The following is a 22,024-nucleotide window of genomic DNA, read 5'->3' on the forward strand; positions in this document are numbered from 1 at the left end:
ATCTTCCTGACGTTGACGTTGATGACTGATCGGTGAGACTCTCTAAAGCTGATGCTCTGATCAACATCTAATGTACTAATGTAACGGTGCTGATATTCGAATCTGGAGAAGTTCTGATCTAATCCATTCCTTATATACATGTTCAATTTATATTTAGATTAGATACAATCCCTTGATTGAAGGGATTCACTAGATTAGATTAGTATATATATATATATATATATATATATATATATATATATATATATATATATATATATATATATATATATATATATATATATATATATATATATATATATATATATAACATTATGGTGAAACCCTAATGTATGGCTTGGTGCCGTCATGTCTTGGTGATCGTCTTTGTGACAACTCGTTCTCTTGGTGAGAACAAACCTCTTTTCTTAGTGAAAGGAAAACTTTGTGATACTTTTGTGTTCTTCTATTGTTCATTCTTGTTTATATATGATCTATGAATTTACAAAGGGTTTGGGACCTACAAGATCTTTAGAAAGAAAGCACCAAAAGTATGGCTGCCTCTAATGGCTTACACCCAAAATCCTAGAAACCCTTGAAGACAATTGGGGAGAAAGGAAGAGGGAGAAATTTCGGCTATAAGCCTCTTGGAAGAGCATGAACGAAATTTCTAGTCATTGGGGTCCTATTTATAGTGTAGTTGGTGCAAAGGAAACCCTAAATTTGAATAATAAAATAATACTATTTTATCTATTCAAATATGGTAATCCTTATCAGCCTTTTCTTGCCTTCCAAGGAACCCTAAAACCGTCCACCGCCCTAAGAGGGTTCTAGAATTATTAGGCCAGTGGGTGTGTGCAACATGTTATTAGGTGTTATCACACTCAGAAGTTGTCACATCACCATCCTAGTCATTTTTGGTGGTATAACACCAAATATGGAAATGAGCAACACTAAATAACATGAGATAACACTTACCATTTTATTTCTTTTTTTCTTTTTCTGGATGCTTTAATTTCTATTTTTCTAATTTGTTTTATTTTTTTTATTTATGTCATATATTCATAAAAAAACCTATAAATTAATAAAACATAATTCCATTAAATACTAAATTAAATATAACATTAAAACTTAAAAAAAAACATTACAAAGCAAAAAAAAGAAAAAAAAAACAAAAACTAAAAAACACATGATAGTCCTAAAAATTTTAAAAACTAAAAACCGATAAACTATTTATCGTCCAAATATTTGCTCTCGATCTTTGCCTTCATTCTCCGAAGCACTTGAGCTCGTCTTGGTGACATATTTTCCTCGCTAGTCGTTAGGATTGCCAAATCCTTTGATATGCGATCTTGCTCGGATTCTCGACGAAGGAAATCAAAATGCTCACGTTGCAATTCATATTTTTTATTTGTGATTGCGGTGTGGGCGTCGAATATTTCTTTCATTTCCGAGTGCTCTCGAAGCCGACTTTCACTTTCCTCCGCATGTCGTTGAGCATGCTTCGCTTTGTCGCGCCCCACCGATCGTTGAGGCGGGGAGATTTCTTCGATGTCGTTGAGGTCGTCCGGGAGCTCATCGGTGTCCGCGTTGAGGTCAATGTCCGTATGTCCGTCAGAAACGTCAACCGAACCCGAACCACGAGGCCTCTTTTATTGTTCCAAAAATGTTTTCGTTTTAAGCCATTTTGGGTAGTCCTTAACAATCTCTTAAATCTTTTTGTACTCGAAAACGTGACCCGTCTCGACATGATATTGCTCCCTCGCCACTCTAAAAACATCAAAATCGTTTGCACCACTTTGCTTGTGCGAGGAAAGTTTGTTGTAGATGGAATTAAACTTGGTGCACTTCTTGCTTATTTGAGTCCACTTGCTACTCAACATATCGTGATTGCGATATGTGTCATCCTTATTCAAAATTGTGCGAAATTTTACGATCATAATTTCCCAAAAAGCGACTCTTCTCGTATCGTTTCCTTTAGTTGGGTGTTTTGATGTCCCGCACCACAACACCGCCAACGCATATTCTTCCTCCGCGATCCACCAAGTTGGAAGTTCTTCTACCGGTTGCTCCGTCGTGACCGCTTTCCCTTTCTTTTTTGCTCTCCCTTTGTTGGTCGTTTTTTTCCTACTCCCCCGCTTGCGTCTCGGGAACCGTCTGTTGCGTGGGTGGTGGTTGTGTGGTATTTTTTTTGTTGCGTGGGTGGTGGTTGTGTGGTATTTTTTTGCATGGTAGTGAATGGGTTGAATAGGTTTTGTGGAAGGGTTGTAGGGAATTGTGGTGAGGGTGTGGTGGAATTGAAAAAGTTGTCGGAAAATGGAAGTTGCGGAGAGATTTACGAGTTGAGGATGTTCACGTACGCCTCATATTGTGCAAACCCGAGAGGAACGGATGTGAGTGTTGGGGTTCACGATTCCCAGGTACATGTCCATTTTCTTCTTCTGATTTTGGTTTTCCATTTTGGATGGTGGTATGTATTCCATAAGATACCAGCAAATGCTTATTTCTTAAAAAAATTAGGATCAAATCAATATTGTACTATACAATTTGAATCAGTGTTGTACTATACAATCTGGTTTGGGATCGAATTATGACACTATACAAGCATAGGGTTTTGGAGAACATGAGACAAGGAAGGTTGGTACTTCATTTTTTCTCTTTATTGCGACATATTTCTTTCTACTGTATGCTTTTAAATTGTTTCAAGAAACATGCGGGGTAAGAAGTTTAAGATGCATACAGAAAAGTGGAGCGTGTAACAAATTTTATAGAGCATATGCAACTATGAATGTTTGGGAACCAAAAATGCAGCAAGCAAAAGAGTTTATTTCATCTCAAGTTTGGATTTTGGGTGGTTCTTTTGGTATTTAAATCTTTTGCTTCTTATTTACCTGTTTTAAAGAACCATTAATAGCTTGTAATTTCTGCCATTTTAGACGATCTAACCTAGAAACTCGATGTTAACATGTCATTTTCCTCCTGTGATGTGGATTTTTATAAAACTGAAATAATAATATTTTAGGTTTTTTTAATTTTTTATTCATTTTATTTAGTTGTCTATATATTGGACACGTGGGTGTGGATCTGTAAACCAAGATGATGGAAAAATCCTTGCAATCCCTATCTATTTTGACCATTTATTATATGCCCTTCAACTTCTGGTTTATATGTTATGCATACCTGTATGAAGTTGTGGAGTAGATTGTTACATTAAACTTATTTCCTTGATTTTAATGTTGATAACTCATTCCTATTTTAGATGTTATGTACTACTTACTGGTAGTCAAAATACATTTAACTTTTATCCTTGAACTTAGGGCAGGCTACATAATGATATATATGGGAATAGTTGGCAATGAAAATTGGACCACTTTGATTTGAGAATTTGCAATCTATTTGCTCTCTTATATGACTAAAACTTGTAAAAGGTCAAAAACATGTTATGGTTAAAATCATGGATTGTCAAAGTTGAATCCAGTCATTTTTTGCATTTAAAGGGTTATTGTTGTCATTTTCTGCATTTGTAGGGTTATTTATGGTATTTCTTCATTTGAAAGGTTATTTCTGTTATTTTATATTTAAAGGGTAATTTTTGTAAAAGAAATTTTCTGCATTAAAATGATAATTTATGTAAGTTTCTGCATTTAAAGCGTAATTTTTGTAATTTTCTGCATTTTAAACAGTAATTTCTGTCATTTTTTGCATTAAAAGGGTAGTTACTGTAATGTATATGTGTATAATATTTCTATTTTTCTTTTTGGTTTTTGAAATTTTTTTTTTTTTTTTTTAATCCTTAACAGAATGAATGTGTGTATAGTTGACTATGTATGCATGTGACATATAGTCATTTTTTGTTGAAAAATGGTGTCAAATGATAATTTTTGATACTGTTTTTATGTTTATTCTGAAAGCATGGTATGGCGTCGATTAGGGGTAATTATTAAATTGTGGTGAGGACATTTTTCAAAAAGCTGTTGTCAAAATATGTTAAAATTGGCCCAAAGTTGCTGGAAAATGACCAATATGCAGTCAAAATGGTATTTTTTACAAAAGATTCAAATTCATTGCTTTTTTTTTTAATTCTAGATTCTTTTTCTTTTTTTTTTATTAAAGCGTCATATTTTGAAAGTACAATGCTAAATTGAATAGCCTTTTAAAAGTAATGTGTGTATGTTTGTGTGTGTGTGTAATGTTTTGATAAGACAAATATGTTGCTATTTTGTGCATTTACCCTGATAAAAATAGCAACACACTTACTTTCATTGGTTTGTTTATCGAACCAAATAATGAACGATGTAACAAGTGTATTTATTTTATGGGAAGCTTCATCAAATCATACTAACAAAATCATATGACCTTGTTCTTTTCTGGAATCAAGATTGGGTGGAGTGGGGTTTATGTTGTATTATCGCACTGTATATCTATTTCGTTGATTACAAGCCTCTAATTTCTGATCTGATGTAGACAGTTATGGAGTATAATTAACCTTGGTGTTTTTAATTTCTAAGAATCATTCATTGTCTCTTAATTGTCTCTTCTAAGGAAGGCAATTAAGGTACTCATAATCTTTTTAGGAGCACATAACTACTAATCAGGTAGTTTCTAACTTCTCTTTTAATTTAATAATTATTGTTTACTAAATCATCTTTTAAATGGTTAATTTATAGCAGGTTGAATCCTGAACAAGTTGATCGCTTGACAAATGAATTTCATATTTATGACCTGTAATGTAACAGACATATATATTAGGTAATACTATACGAACACCCAAAAATCCAGTTTTTCATTTTTTGGGGTTTCAATATAGAAAAGGAATGGGTAGGGATTTTGATATATATCTTGTCAATTCCTCATTCCTTACTTGATTATTTACATAAATTACCAATTTGACCGTTAATTCTAGTTCTAGATTGGTAATAAATAATATGGACTTTTACAAGTTTGATTCTTGTGATCGGTGAACCAACCATTGGATGCATTTAGATAATAGTAGTTTTCTTCATATTTTACTTGATATTAATTGTACATGGCTCTCTCTCAACAGACACAAGTTTTCGAAAAAAGAAAAGGTTGGCTCTGATGAAATTTTACATGGCAATGATGGATGATGTTGCAGTTATAGAGGTTGTTGGCTCTGATGAAATTATGCCTCTGAGGGTTGGTTTTAGCTAGATTAGGAACTAAAAAATGATGAAGGTGGAATAGATTTCAACACCATATATATGATCTTCCTCATGTGTGGTTTTGTGATTCTTTCTCTCATACTGTTCCGTGTGAGATTTTGTTTTGTGCAGCTAGCTGTTTGCATAATGTAATTGAATACATGCTACACGTGAACAAGGAAGTGTTGCTTGTATCATTTGGATTTTGGTAACATACTTCTAGTTTGTGCCCTCTAAAAGCAAGAATTAGGACCCATTTTTAGCTGTTATCAGTAGTTTGTACATAATTTTGACTTCATTTTTTGACAATTACAAGAGTCCTTTTTTGGCTGCCTTTTCTATAATGAATAGATGGATCCATCTCAACCTGTGTAGTTCAGGAGTTAAACAATATAATATAATCTACAAACCTTTTAGTGTTTTGACAAAGTAGGGTTTTTATCATCTATCTAAATTGGTACTTAACCGAGATCGCAATAGTCATACATTAGTATTGTTAAAAACAGTAAGTTAAATTTTTATCATCAGACATTATATAGGTATAGAAGAAAATGAAACAAATTAATGATTTGAATAGCCATCATAACAAATTAACATTAATAAGGTTAGACGCTTATTATATAATTCTTGTGGGAAAGAGCAGTAGAGATTGAAACTATAAATGCCACCAACTTAGTTTAGGAAAAAAAAAAACAATATGTCAAAATGTTAAAGAAGGTAAAACTTTTCTGCATATATATATATATATATATATATATATATATATATATATATATATATATATATATATATATATATATATATATATATATATATATATATATATAGCAGCGACAGAAAAACAAACTAAACCACATTAATGTCAATAGAGAACGCAGAAGTAACTAATGCACTAAAAATGGAAACTAACTAAGAAACTGAAGACAATTGAGTGGCTGCAGGTGGTATCCAAACAAGACTGTCGACGTAGTTGAATATTTTAAGTCTATCAAGCGGTCGTGTCATCGTCTTAATCTTGAAGGTTTTAGTCTTGGCTGCAATTGGATCATACAAAGCAAAACGAGGAGAATGGTCAAGTTGAAAAAGAAACTTGTCGTGTGATGTGAATCCATATGGAGTTATACGAGCATTAAACTGGGAAAAGAAATGATGTTTCACCCATGAATCCCTATCATCCCTCACCCACACGTTACATTCATAATGTTTAACGCAACGTGACATCACACAAAGCTTTCCACCCAAAACTCCCAAGTCATACATGCACCACCCACCGCAATCTATTATAGAATCAGGAAGAGATATCTCATCACCCAATGTCATTGCACCCAAATCAAATGTCACTATTGTTGGTGGGTTCCCCTCCAAATCAGTAACACAAAGCCAATGAATACGCCCATCCACACAAACATCGTCTCGATAGAAAAACATTTTGATGTGGGAAGGAATCCTTTGGGATGCTGACTCCCAGGAACCCTTTCTCATGCTATACACATCAACTTGTGGTTGTGTTTCCCTGTCGGCTGGTTTTAGGAAGAAAAAAGATGAACTCAGCTCAACAACTTTGTAATCATCAGTTTTCGGATCAAAACCAAACCACACATACGGGTGATGGGTTTGGTCGGACAAAGAAGAACGCGGTAGAGTTAACGATGCCGAGAGAGAAGGATTCCAAATGCGAATGAAATAACCATGATTTGATACGTAAGAAAAGCATATTAAGCCATTCACAGACCCAACCACATTGATCATAGGCTTTTGCTTTTCATGTTGGGGATCAATTGGGAGTTCAAGTTTCATGAAATTACTGAGTTCCAGACGGGGAGAACCACAGGAGCGTGCTGTTAATGGACCTGTACTAGAAAAATAGTCAATAATTGCCTTCTCAAAGAACAAAAGAATCTCATCATCCTTCTTCTTGTTGTTATGGATTGAATGATGGAGGTGAGATTTTATAAAGGAGGATTCAGACAAGAGAGCATTCCAAGTTTTACACACGAGTCTCATTTGAGTAAGCTGTTTCGCTAATAAGCGGATGAATATAATTGATAAAACGTTGCCCGGGAGCTTCTCCATATGAACTGATGCTCAAGATACTTTCTTTTTTTGTATTTCCGCTTTAAACCTCAGAAGCGCTGCAAGGTAACACAACCATTTACTGTACGTTAGAGCCACAAAAACATCGATACCTTTTAACTTATTATATATACACACACACTAACGTTCTGAGAAGAGGAGCATCAAAGAATTTAAGGTGCTTAGAGCTGTGTGGTGTCATTGTGCAAATTCCTAAAAAGCCTTGGTCTGTGGTGCATATATAGGCATCGCTATTCAGTATTTTATTTCAACTTCACTTCTAAATAAAACCACAAAATCATGAGTAACCAAGCATTCCATAGTAAAACAACTAGATTAATTTATGGTTTTTTTCCTCCTAAAATTGGTTTCATATATATATATATATATATATATATATATATATATATATATATATATATATATATATATATATATAAAGTCGGGAATGTCTGCACTTAAACATCCCAGAACATAACATGGAGGACACAATTTGTGTGATTTACTAGGCATTTAAATATTAATCATGTGAAAGAAAGCAATATAATAGTTCCTAGAATCGAGTATACGATAGATAGTTGAGTGAAAAGAGAAAGAGGAATAGTATTTATTCTTACAATAATAAATCATGTAGATCATAGAAGAAACCTTTTGGTGTCTATCATATATTACATGCTACCCAGTGGACCAGAAAAGAGGAAAAGAGACTTACAGAGACCGAGCAGTAGGAATTAATCAAGAAAGAGGAGCTGATGGAGTAGCGATGATGACGGCCAACAAAACCCTCGTTTTCTCAAAAACGTTTTAGGCTTTGTGACAATATCGATGAACAGAGGCCGACGATGGTATGTTGTAGCTTGCGTCGATGATGACGAAGAGGAACAAAGGCCGGCTATATATGAGTTCTAAAACTTCAAATTACAATATGTATATATCTTTATAAAATCTATACTTAAATAAGATAATTAATATATTTCAAAATAGATAATATTATTTTTAAATTAGATTATAATTAAAAGGAAATTTGTAGAAAAGTCCTAAAATTTTGGTCCAGTTTATGATTTAGCCATAAATTAAATTTCATTAATAAAAAATGACAAGAAACCGGCTATTGCTTTAGCCCTATTTTACCTTTTCAGCAGTAACCTGCTGAGGTGACATGTCAAATGGATTGATGGGCTGAAATGGCAGTTGATGTGGTATTTATACCCTTTTTATTTTAAATGATTTTATTATTATTAACTTACTAAAAAATTGTTGAATAATATATATGGGCCCCAACCTCCATATCTCTCACCCTCTAAGCACCTCACTGTCACCCTTGTCCCTCCGACCCTCCCACATATTACCGGAAAACACATGTACACCACAACTATTTGGCTGAAACCTACTGGGCCGACGCCACACTCGTGTCGGAAAACACTAGACAACCACGAAAAAGATCGACGGTCTTTTGCCACACCACTGCCCACCCTGAAACCGTCAGTGATTTGATGATCTGTTATCGTCGACAGGACCGCCGCTCTTACACTTCTAAACCTTAGCCTACCAAAAAATCGATGCAAAAAACACATGTGCCCTTAAGACTGTCATTCTACTACAGTATCCACACCCATCATATCTCTGGAGTCCTAAGGAACTATAATTTAAAGACCTTATCTCGCCAGAAACAAAAATTGTTCATCTCTTTCCCTTTGTTGTTATATTGCAATAACAACTAGTTTCCTTGATCTCTTGAACTCTTGAAAGCAAGCACCACAATTGTAGTGCCTCTAATAGCTCACAAACACCTTGAAGCAAGAAGGCAATTAAGAGAGAGAGGGAGGATACTAATTTTCGGCCCTAGGGTTTCTCTTGGAATCAAGTGGCCGAAAATTGAAGCATAGGGCATCTATTTATACTGTAGGGTGCTAGGGTTTCAGTCTAAACCCTAATGGATAGCTTAGCCACCAAGCAGCCCAAGGAACCTTCTGGAATGAGGCCCTTGGACGAAAATATGATGATCCCTCATCATAATTTCGTTCCTCCTTATTCCATTGGGTTTCCCAGCCCAAAACTCAACTATCACACATTTGACAGTTTATACCCCTTTATTTAATTAATCTCTTTTAGTCACCAAATTAATTCCTAATTAATTTATGACTAATACTAATTAAATAAATATGATTTCTCCTTTAATATATCATTCTTATAATATATTAATAAACCATAATATCTTCTCTCTCATATCAAATTACCTTGTCAAGTTGCTTTGGTGAAGGCAACCCAAAAGGACCATGCACACTCGGATCAAGTACATACCAAATATAGTTACGGACTTAGACACTAATCCAACAGTCTCCCACTTGGATAAGTCTAGTAACTATATCTCACATATGACTTCCGTATCCGATTAGCAATCGTAGCTTTCAATAGCCGCTGTCAACTCTGACCAATAATCTGTCCTTCAGATAAGGGATCGTATAATCCTCTGTTCTAGATATCATGCTAACAATACTTATTGTCCAGCATTTTGTTTCTCGATCTCTGATTTGTTCGACATAGAACTCAGTTGAACACATCAACTTCGTCCTGACCGGGCCCGGCACATAAGTCAAACCAAATCATCAAGTGGCCAAGATATCGCTTTTATTCTCATAGAATAAAAGGAACAGAAAACGTCGACTTATATGCTTTTATCATTTACTAGCTAAGCCACACACAATAATGCATTTTATAACATCAAGTTACTGATGCGTTTTTGCATTATCAATGTATAATCAACTAGCAAACAATAACCATATCTCTAGGTTTAAAGATTATATGATATTATCATCTTGCGATCACTTGTGATAAAATTCATGAAGCGATGCCAGCAAGTGCGGGTCTATTCCAATGCTCAATACAAATTTCATAAGCACTCATAAACTTTGCAGCAAACCTTTGCTATGTCTAAAACTTTTCAGACAATCTACAAACAAATTTATGACAATCTTCCTTCATATCTACTTCCAATATATGATCGATTGTGAACTGTTCGAATAATCTTATTATTCAGGAAGTCAAAACATGCAAAATTGAAACAATAGATAAATAATCAACACAAGATAGAAACTTTCTTATAAATAACACACCTTTATTTAATCATCAAATGTTGAATATAAGATCATCCATTACAAGTTTCCTACCTATCTAATCTAAACTAATATCGTCCTTTAGCCCTACGCTCCTAGCGTGCTGCAAATGCTTAACCCTACTCAGTCCCTTCGTAAGGGGATCTGCTGGGTTATCTTCCGACGATACCCACTTCACAACGAGGAGTCCCTCTTCTACCCGATGTCTAATAAAATGGTATTTCCTGTCGATATGTCGAGATCTGCCATGATCCCTTGGTTCCTTGGTTAAGGCAACCGCTCCTTCATTATCACAGAAAATTTCCATGGGCTCCTTTATGGATGGCACAACTCCAAGGTCTCCAATGAAGTTCTTCAACCATATAGCCTCCTTTGACACCTCGCTTGCCGCAATGTACTCTGATTCGCACGTTGAATCAGCTACGGTTTCTTGCTTGGAACTTTTCCAAGTCACTGCTCCTCCATTCAGGGTAAAGACCCAGCCCGACTGTGATCGGTAATTATCCTGATCTGTATGGAAACTAGCGTCACTGTACCCTCGCACCCTTAAGTCATCACTCCCACCGAGGACTAGAAACCATTCCTTGGTCCTTCGTAGGTACTTAAGAATATTCTTGACAGCAATCCAATGTGCCCTACCAGGGTTCCCTTGATATCTGCTGACCATGCTCAAAGCGAAAGCCACATCAGGGCGAGTACAAGTCATAGCGTACATAATCGAGCCAACTGCGGAAGCGTAAGGTACTCGGCTCATATCAGCTATCTCTGCCTCTGTACTCGGGCTCTGAGTCTTACTCAGTTTGGTATTGCATTGGATTGGTAACTCCCCTTTCTTGGAATTTTCCATACTAAAACGTTTTAGTACCTTTTCCATGTATGTATCCTGACTGAGTCCTATCAGTCTCTTGCTTCTGTCTCTCACTATCCTTATTCCCAGAATATATGCAGCCTCTCCGAGGTCCTTCATAGCGAAACACTTCCCAAGCCAGGACTTGACCTCCTGCAATGTTGGGATGTCGTTTCCTATGAGTAGTATGTCATCGACATACAATACGAGGAAGCTCACTATACTCCCACTGGCCTTGACATATACACATGACTCATCTTCATTTCGCAGAAAACCAAACTCTTTGACCTTCTCGTCAAAACAAAGATTCCATCTGCGAGATGCTTGCTTTAATCCATAAATGGATTTCTCAAGCTTGCACACTCTATTTGGATGCTTCGCATTGACAAAACCCTCTGGCTGATTCATGTAAACATCCTCAGCTAGCTTCCCATTTAGGAAAGCGGTTTTTACGTCCATCTGCCAGATTTCATAATCATGAAACGCAGCTATTGCAAGCATTACCCTAATAGACTTTATTTTCGCAACTGGTGAGAAGGTCTCATCATAGTCAACTCCAGGAGTTTGAGTAAAGCCCTTCGCGACCAATCGCGCTTTATAAGTGTGCACTTTCCCATCCATGTCTGTCTTCTTCTTGAAGATCCACTTGCACCCGACTGTCTTACGACCTGGTACATTATCAACCAAATTCCAAACTTGGTTGTCATACATGGACTGAATCTCGCTGTCCATTGCCTCTTTCCATTTAGCAGACTCTGGGCCTGCCATGGCTTCCTTGTAGCTGTTAGGTTCGTCCAGATTCACTAGTGTACTATCACTAATAAACGTATCCCCGTCAGTAGTAATATGGAAACCATAAAACTGGGGTGGAACAATAACTCTACTTGAACGTCTAAGAGGTAAGGACTGGTCAATTGGTTCAACATGAGTTTCCTCCTCATCTTGAACGCCAGTGTCAGAGGTTCCTTCTTCTCCTGACTCTTGAAGCTCTTCAAGGTCAATCTGACTCCCACTGTCTCCTTGGCTTATGAGTTCTCTTTCTCTGAAAACCCCTCTCCTAGCAACAAAGACAACATTGTCATTTGGTCTATAGAAGAGATAACCAAAAGACTTCTGTGGATAGCCAATGAAGTAACACTTCTCACTACGAGGTTCTAGCTTGTCGTGAGTCTCTCGTCTTACGAAAGCTTCACAACCCCAAACCTTGATATGTGCTAACGAGGGAGCTTTTCCTGTCCACATCTCGTGAGGTGTTTTGGTAACCTTCTTGGTGGGAACTAAGTTAAGGATATGGGCGGCAGTCTCCAAGGCATACCTCCAGAATGAGATTGGTAACGAAGCACGACTCATCATAGAGCGAACCATGTCCAACAAGGTTTGATTACGTCTCTCAGCCACACCATTCAATTGTGGCGTTCTAGGAGGCGTCAATTGTGAAACTGTTCCACACTCTTTCAGATAGTCGTGAAACTCAAGACTTAGGTACTCTCCCCCTCGATCAGATCGAAGCATCTTGATTTTCCTGCCCAACTGATTCTCCACTTCATTCTTGAACTCTTTGAACTTTTCAAAGGTTTCTGACTTCTGCTTGATTAAGTAGATATATCCATATCTGCTATAATCATCTGTAAAAGTCACGTAGAAGCGACAAGCGTCCCTTGTGGTGGATCTAAAGGGTCCACATACATCTGTATGTATGAGATCCAATACACCCTCACCCCTTTCACATGTGCCAGTAAAGGGTGACTTGGTCATCTTCCCAAGCAAACAAGACTCACACACGTCATCGTCCCTAAGGTCGAATGACTCCAATACTCCATCCTTTTGGAGTTGGGCTATGCGTTTCTTGTTAACATGGCCAAGGCGACAATGCCACAAGCATGCTTTGTCCAAACTTGTGGACGAATCAATATTCAAAACATCATTTTCTAAATTGTCAATAACTAACACAGATTCATAAATCCCATTACAAGGTAATGCATTGAAATAAAAGACACCATTCAAATAAGCATTAATAGAACCATTACTATTATCAAATGAATATCTGAAACCTTGTCTAAACAAACCATGAAAAGAAATGATGTTCCTTGCCATATCTGGTGAATAGCAACAATTATTTAAATCTAGTCCTAACCCATTACTCAACACTAAGGAATAAACTCCAATCTTGGTTACTGGTGAAGACTTCTTGTTTCCCATGATCAGGCTTATCCTTCCATGCTCCACTTCCCTACTTCTTTTTAGGCCCTGCATATCAGAACAAATGTGGTAACCACACCCTGTATCAAGAACCCATGAAGTAGCAAATGATGAGTTATTAGATTTAATTAAATACATACCTGCAAAGGTGGGCTTTATCTTCCCATCCTTAATATCTTGCAGATATTTAGGGCAGCTTCGTTTCCAGTGGCCCTTCTGGTGGCAATAGAAGCACTCTGCTTCCTTGGGGTCAGAAGAGGGCTTAATAGAACCTGCTTTGGTCCCACTAGAAGAGGAACCATCTTGGGTCTTACCCTTATGGTGGCTCTTGGAAGGAGCCTTCCTCTTCTTTCCCTTTCCTTGGCCAATTGCCAACACAGGAGCAGTTACAGTAGAGGATGATGCAATAGATTTGTCCTTGAGGTTGCTCTCAGCTGTCCTCAGGAGCCCTTGAAGCTTACTTAGGGTGACCTCTTCCTTATTCATGTGGTAGGTCATTCTGAACTGGTTGTAGCAGGAAGGCAAGGAGTGGAGGATGATGTCGATAGCCAAATCCTCATCAAACTTAAGATTAAGTTTGAGAAGACGATCAACATATCTTTGCATTCTTTGCAAATGAGCAGTTAGGGATTCTCCACTCCCCATCTTAGCGGTGATCATGTTGGTGATGATCTCATAGCGCTCTTGCCTCGCGCTCTGGTGGTACCTGTCCAGCAAATCTTGGTGCATCTCATATGGATACATGTCCTCATAGGACTTTTGGAGTTCGAGGTTCATGGTGGCCAACATAATGCAATGAACTTTCGTTGCATCACGCTTGTGGGCCTCAAAGGCGGCCATCTCTTCAGGAGTAGCTTCTTCTGGGTTGATCTTTTCTAGCTTCTCGTCTAGGACATATTCTTTGTCCTCGTAACGAGTTATCATGCGAATGTATCTCATCCACTCGTTGAATTTCGAGCCATCAAATGTCACTTTCTGACATAGGTTCATCAACGAGAATGACCCAGAAGTGTTGTTGTTCGCGTTTGCGTTTGACATCTGAAATAGAAAGGAACAAAGTTTGATTAGAATGAATCCCCAATTAAACACCCAAATGAGAAATTAGGGCTAGGATCCAACAACATTATTTACAACTTAGAAAAGGGATGCCGTAATCTAAAAGTAAATAATTTGAAGGTAAGTGAATGACGATTCACTAATTTTCACCATGAAAAACGAAAGAGGTTAAGTTTTAAATGTATTTGAAAATTCCTAGATTTCTTTTGAGATTCATTGAACATTTCAATGGCATGTTTAAATCTCGATATGCACTTCAAATTTGCGACTGGGATGCCGAGGATCGCAAACAAGTTTGTGAATAACCATGCGAATCAACGTGGTGCACTCAATGTTTTCATCACCTAATCAATGTGCTGGTTAGCCACGCACGCTCCATTGATCTATGATAAGACATCGAGCCACCCTTTGTCACCAATGTCAATCCCAAATTAGTGTGCTGGTTAACCACGTACGCTCCACTAACGTTTGACAGGGGTACAAAGTGTAATTCCATGGAATAGCATCATTTTCACATTTTACCCTAAAGTAACTAAGAGTGGGAATTTGTAAAACAATGTAGTTAATTTAATCTTTCCATCATACTTATAATGAGGAGTTAAGTGCCCTATCCTATCCGTTCGGCTAACGACCCTCCACCAGTCAAGCAAGCGGTAGATGTGAGTGTACATCCATTAAGCGCCATTTTATATGCAGCAACCTTATACCCACCTTATAGACTGGCTTCGTGAATGAGGCCTACTAGCGATAAGACTAGCTTATTCTTATACATATATATAATAATTAATCTTATAATATCATAATTGTATAAGGGTGTATTTTAAAACATTTCAAAATACTAGTGTCTTAATTGTATTTAAAATTTTCGAAAATTAAACTTTTAATTTAAAATTTTTAAACATCAACAAAACTTTGATTTAATAATTATCAAAATTAAACAATTAATTCAAACTATTAAATCATGAAGAATTATCATAAAATTAAACTATTAATTTACTTAATCCTTTTTATCCCCTAGATTTTGAAATTTATGGAAAGGATAATTCAAGATCTTTAATTATCTAGTTTAAACAATTAAATTGATAATCACAAAGATAGCAATATCTAAATCCCTAAAATTTTGGGATCTTGTCTTGGGGGGCAAGGGATTTTCGAAATCCCTAGGGTTTCATAACCCTAATTTCGAAAATATGGAGGCTAGGCAAAAGGGTTTAAGAACCCTATCAAAATCGCCAACTAGGGTTTTGCAACCCTAATTGTGAAAATCACCAAGCCTTAGGGTTTATTTGCCATAAACCCTAATTTGTCACGTTCATAATATGTATCAAATCCAATTGAAAAACAAAAAACCAAATGCTCTGATACCACTGATAGGTTTTATACAAACAATCCTATGTGTGCATGCAACCCTAATTGGATCTATGTTTTCACTATAAGACATACAACTATATGAACACAAAATAAACCCTAACATGCTTCTATAATTTTCGAAAATCATATAGAAGTGTAGTAGACATACCTTTGTTGTTATATTGCAATAACAACTAGTTTCCTTGATCTCTTGAACTCTTGAAAGCAAGCACCACAATTGTAGTGCCTCTAATGGCTCACAAACACCTTGAAGCAAGAAGGCAATTAAGAGAGAGAGGGATGATACTAATTTTCGGCCCTAGGGTTTCTCTTGGAATCAAGTGGCCGAAAATTGAAGCATAGGGCATCTATTTATACTGTAGGGTGCTAGGGTTTCAGTCTAAACCCTAATGGGTAGCTTAGCCACCAAGCAGCCCAAGGAACCTTCTGGAATGAGGCCCTTGGACGAAAATATGATGATCCCTCATCATAATTTCGTTCCTCCTTATTCCATTGGGTTTCCCAGCCCAAAACTCAACTATCACACATTTGACAGTTTATACCCCTTTATTTAATTAATCTCTTTTAGTCACCAAATTAATTCCTAATTAATTTATGACTAATACTAATTAAATAAATATGATTTCTCCTTTAATATATCATTCTTATAATATATTAATAAACCATAATATATTCTCTCTCATATCAAATTACCTTGTCAAGTTGCTTTGGTGAAGGCAACCCAAAAGGACCATGCACACTCGGATCAAGTACATACCAAATATAGTTACGGACTTAGACACTAATCCAACACCTGCCAGAAAACCCATATATAAAAAATTCATAAGACACTTAAATTTTGATGCACGTTTGATTTTGCATCAACAAACAACACAAGATTTGATTTCTATACAACGATTTACAAACAAAAAAGCACCGAAAACTATGATTTTGGACCTTAGAGCTTGAAATCAGATTTTGTTTCAGAACCTTGTCTTGTTGGGTGTGTAATTGTCGGAAATACAGAGGGGTTGAGATGTCCAACATGAATGTAAAAGTGGGACAACAGGCGGAGAAGAAGGGTTACCGACGATGGAGTTCCTAGAGGGATTTAACGGGGATTGGTTCGATGAGTGTAATACTGGTGGTGAAGGAGGCAATAAGGAAGAATAGAAGGATGAGTGAGACCCACATTTATTAAAGAAATTCAACTAATAAGTTAATACTCCCTAATAAAACAAAATCTTTTTGTCACATGTCCTCTTCTACTTAATTTGGACACATGGCATTTTCTAGAATTTTTGAATTTTCTATTTTTCATTTTTCATTTTATTGTATTTTCATTTTATTAAATTAAAATTTCACATTTAATATGTAAGATAATATATATATATATATATATATATATATATATATATATATATATATATATACTGTCGTTCTACTACAGTATCCACACCCATCATATCTCTGGAGTCCTAAGGAACTATGATTTGAAGACCTTATCTCGCTAGAAACAAAAATCGTTCATCTCTTTCCCTTTTATGACCTAGCCAGCCAGAAAACCCATATATAAAAAATTCATAAGACACTTAAATTTTGATGCACGTTTGATTTTGCATCAACAAACAACACAAGATTTGATTTCTATACAACGATTTACAAACAAAAAAAGCACCGAAAACTATGATTTTGAACCTTAGAGCTTGAAATCATATTTTGTTTCAGAACCTTGTCTTGTTGGGTGTGTAATTGTCGGAAATACAGAGGGGTTGAGATGTCCAACATGAATGTAGAAGTGGGACAACAGGCGAAGAAGAAGGGTTGCCGACGATGGAGTTCCTAGAGGGATTTAACGGGGATTGGTTCGATGAGTGTAATACTGGTGGTGAAGGAGGCAATAAGGAAGTATAGAAGGATGAGTGAGACCCACATTTATTAAAGAAATTCAACTAATAAGTTAATACTCCCTAATAAAACAAAATCTTTTTGTCACATGTCCTCTTCTACTTAATTTGGACACATGACATTTTCTAGAATTTTTGAATTTTCTATTTTTCATTTGTCATTTTATTGTATTTTCATTTTATTAAATTAAAATTTCACATTTAATATATATATATATATATATATATATATATATATATATATATATATATATATATATATGTGTGTGTTTGTGTGTGTGTGTGTTTGTGTGTGTGTATGTGTGTAAGGTATTTATTAGAAAATGTTTATATATGTAATGTATTCAATATATTAAAGCCTCATTAATTTTATATAATTCAAAAAATTTCTCATTTTTCGTATAAATTCAAACTTCTCAAATTGTTAAAATTTCATATTTAATTTTTTTTAAATAAACTCATGTAATACATGCGTCTCACACCTAATACATTATATATAAACGTGAATGAATAAATATATAAAAGGATTGTTGTCCAATTGGTTAAAAGCTTGGTTTTACAGAGGGAGGTTACAAGTTCGATTCCCTCTTAACCATTTCCCCTTTAAAATCTGATTTTTTTAAATTTAAAAGAAATACTATGCTACATTAGCCATGCCACATCACCCCAACAATCCATATGGCGCACACCTCAGCAGGTAACCTGCTGAAAAGGTGAAATAGGGCTAAAGTGATTATAATAGTCGGTTTCATGTCCTTTTCATTAATATAATTTAGGACTAGATCATAAACTGACCTAAAATTTTGGGACTTTTTCACAAATTTTCCATTACTAAATTACTAATTTTTTATTTATAGTATTTTTCACAACTGATGTAACATCCCAAAAATCAAGGCCAAAAATTTTATTTTTAAATAAGTTATTATAAAACCAATAGTATGAGAAAACCTCCATAATATCATATCATGTCAAAACCAATACGTCAATAATCAAAACATGTCATCATAAAACAATATCAGAGTGTAATCCCAAAGATCTCGTGTGCGGAAAACATGGTGTGATGCGCTGCGATCGAGCCGGCTCCTTTCCTTTGAGAACGAAGTACCTGAAACCAAAACTGAAAACCGTAAGCACGAACTTTAGTGAGTTCCCCCATCATACCACATACCACATAACATATAACATACATACTGTCAGGCAATTATGGGGTGCCCGACCTACCCTGTCCGGACATTATGGGGTGCCCACCTACCCTGTCTGGCAATTCTGGGGCGCCAGCCTATCCATGTCAAGCAGTTATGGGGTGCTGACCTACCCGTGTCAAACAGTTCTGGGGTGATGACCTACCCTTCGGTCCTAACAACCGAACTCCGGGGACTATTTCACCCCTACTACTACTACCACACATATCATAACATAATCATATTGTCAGGCATATCTGGGGTGCCTGGCCTACCCTTCTGTCCTAACAACCGAACTCGGGGACTATTCCCCTCCTACTACCTCTATCACATATAACATATCATGCTAGCACATAAACATACCAGGTAGTAGCAAACCTAGATAATTATCACAAAGACAATCATCTATCAATAACTCCTACTGGTGGGCCGGCATTGTGGTCGTAGACCCACCCCTAAAGGAAGGTAACTCACTTCACACTGCTGAAATCCCGTAGACACAATCCCATCTGCTGAATGACAGATTCCCGAACCTTCAATATCAAAACATCACCCAATTAATAATTGGGTTCCAACACATAACCACAAGTTCTTGGAGTAACAGGCTACATTACCCCATCTTGGCTTGATTCAAGCCTAAGGCCCAATCCAAAGGCCTAAAAGTCAAACTAGGAATCAAAGACCAACATATGACCCAATTTTCCAAATTGGGCCCAAACCTTTACATGGTCTTATTCTAAGGCCTAACCATTTAGTCCAGTCCAAACATTTAGCATTTCTAATGGCCCAACATATCATAATCATGAAGGCCTATTATGGCCCATCTATGGCCCAATTTTCCTAATTGGGCCCAAACCCTCACATATGGGCCTTACCCTAAAGCCCATCTAAATATTCTAGTCCATATGATTATTCTTGGATGACACACTAATAACCCAATCATCAAGGCTCAATAGAAAGGCCCAACAATAAACCCAAGTGAAATTAGGGTTTCATATAAAATGATGATTAGGGTTAAGTGTTTCTCACTTAACCCATTAAGGACTTAATCCATTAAATCCATCACTCTTCCAAATAAATCATATGGTGTGATTGGGCTTAATACACAATTCCATTCCAATGGCCCAAAAGTGGGTCCCGATAAGTCCAAGCCCATAAATCCAATATTAGGGTTTTCTAAACCCTAATTAGGGTTTCCAACCCCATCTTAGCCCAATAGGCCCAATAGCTAGGTCTTTTGATCAGTTAGGGTTCATTAAGCCCATTAGTCCCATGTTTGGGCCTTAAGGTCATTTAGGGCTTTATTGGGCCTAATAAGGTTTATTAGGCCCATTAGGGTTTTAGTCCCTTTGTCCAAACATCCCAAACGAGTCACAATGAAAACGAGGCAGACACGGCGGCAGGTGGCGGCAGCCACCACCTCACAGTGGTGGTTAGGGTTTCTTTTTCATTAATCCACTTTCTAATACATTTTACAAGGCTTTAATCCCAAAATAAACACACTAAAAAATAAACACACACACACAACTAAGCTAAACACACACACACACACATAACCACCTTATGGTGGCCGACGGTGGTAGGTGGTGGCGGTGGCTATCCTCGATTTTTCGGCTATACATAATACACACACATACTTTAGATTGCATAATACTCTCCAGCCATCCACCTGGTCGCTCAAGGCGGAGACAGCGACGGTTTTGGGATGGCAGTGGCGGCGGCCACCATGGCTGGCGGCCATGGTGGTTCTTTCCTCGATCTTCGGCCAGCAACCCTCACACCATACGTCTCGGGTTCAACAGCAACACCTATCCAAACATAACACGAGACTACAGCTCCTCGACTAACGACTAGGCGGCTGGACAATTGAAACGGCGACCAAGGGCCATTTCCGGTGGCAACAACAGCATATAGGGCGTCGGACACCCCGAGAAGGACGACGATACAAGATGAGGTTGGCCTAACCGAAAGGTTTTGGTCGTTCGCGACCTGCTCTTCTTCGTTCAAAGCCCACACTTTGGTCTCGGTGGGGTTTCCGGCCATTCACGACATTGCAAACGGCGTCAGGTGGCGAAACGGCAACGTTCGTCGACGAGGCAGCAGGTCGAACCGGCTGTCGGACTCGATGCTACAACTGATGGCTGATGAAGGGTCCAATGGTGGTGGCGGCTATCGGACGTGAAGATGGAGCGGGTGATGGCTGCTTATGATTTAGGGTTAGGGTTGGGACGGGGGTGACGGGTTTAAATACCCCGATCCCCTTAACTAGTTTCCATAATACTACAAGTAGTCCCTTCTTTCCCCATTTTTTTCAAAATAAATCCAATAATTACCATTTAAACCCTCAACATTAAAATCCATTACAATTTAGGCACAAAATTTACCGACAGCCCCCTAGTCTCCAAATTCTCTTCAAATGAAGTCCCATAAATTCCCATTTAGTCCCTGCCTTCAATAATACTTACAAATTAAGTCTGGATTTTACACTTTAATCCATGTCATCTAAAATTATGAAAGTTAACTCCTCGAGACCAACACCTGGCTATATAGTTATTGATTTTAGGGCTATTATATAGTCATTTATTTATTTATTTATTTATTTATTAAACGGGGTGTTACAACTCTCTCCCACTTAAATTAGATTTTGTCCTCGAAATCATTCCTTACCATTCCTTACTCGCCCACCCACTCTAGTAACATGGTCACCATCCTGGGCACACCCTAGCCTTCCCAGGGTAGTCGCGACCAATCTTCGCAAAGCCCTAAAATCCGCATGTGAACGAATTCCTCGCAACCAGATCACATCTACTCCGTTTGAAATCTACTGTCTCGAGATGGTCTGGATCCCTGACAGACCATTCATGCGGAATCATTATCGCTGAATCCAATCCGTTTACCCCTCAACTGACTACTCAACTTCTAATAACTCGAGGTTCCTACTGGAAAATAGAGTCACATACCCCATTATCCTTGCAGCTCACTTATACTTGGCCAAGGCTCGGATAATCCCGCTGTGAGTGACTTATCACTTCCAAATCAATCGATTTCTTCGTCCGCACCCACAAACCTGAAACACTAATACGAATTGAGATCCCAAAACTGCCTGAAACACCGAACTGCCTGAAGCAGTATGTTGTCACATGACTGCTTTCCCAAA

General features: G+C 37.2%; 1 protein-coding gene across 2 annotated transcripts; it reads right to left on the bottom strand.

Annotated features, from left to right (window-relative positions):
- Positions 1-5,978: 5,978 nt before the first annotated feature.
- LOC145134397 (F-box/kelch-repeat protein At3g23880-like) lies at positions 5,979-8,068 on the bottom strand. 2 transcript variants are annotated; one of them, XM_079069247.1, is made up of 2 exons: positions 7,927-8,068; positions 5,979-7,273 (listed from the first exon to the last, which is right to left on the bottom strand). In XM_079069247.1, exon 2 carries the CDS (start codon positions 7,212-7,214, stop codon positions 6,051-6,053), a length of 1,164 nt encoding a protein of 387 aa, XP_078925373.1. In that variant the 5' UTR covers positions 7,215-7,273; positions 7,927-8,068; the 3' UTR covers positions 5,979-6,050. The 2 variants fall into 2 exon arrangements, with proteins under 2 accessions (XP_078925373.1, XP_078925374.1); XM_079069248.1 differs by lacking the exon at positions 7,927-8,068 and adding an exon at positions 7,361-7,455.
- Between the last annotated feature and the right edge of the window lie 13,956 nt (positions 8,069-22,024).

Source organism: Lactuca virosa, chromosome 8, assembly GCF_052849685.1.
Source record: "Lactuca virosa cultivar CGN04683 chromosome 8, Lactuca_virosa_CGN04683_v6, whole genome shotgun sequence".
NCBI classification, from domain to species: domain Eukaryota; kingdom Viridiplantae; phylum Streptophyta; class Magnoliopsida; order Asterales; family Asteraceae; genus Lactuca; species Lactuca virosa.

Bases quoted from the DNA above. Each gene is read 5' to 3' on its own strand.
- LOC145134397 (XM_079069247.1), bottom strand. From the start codon at position 7,214: ATGGAGAAGCTCCCGGGCAACGTTTTATCAATTATATTCATCCGCTTA.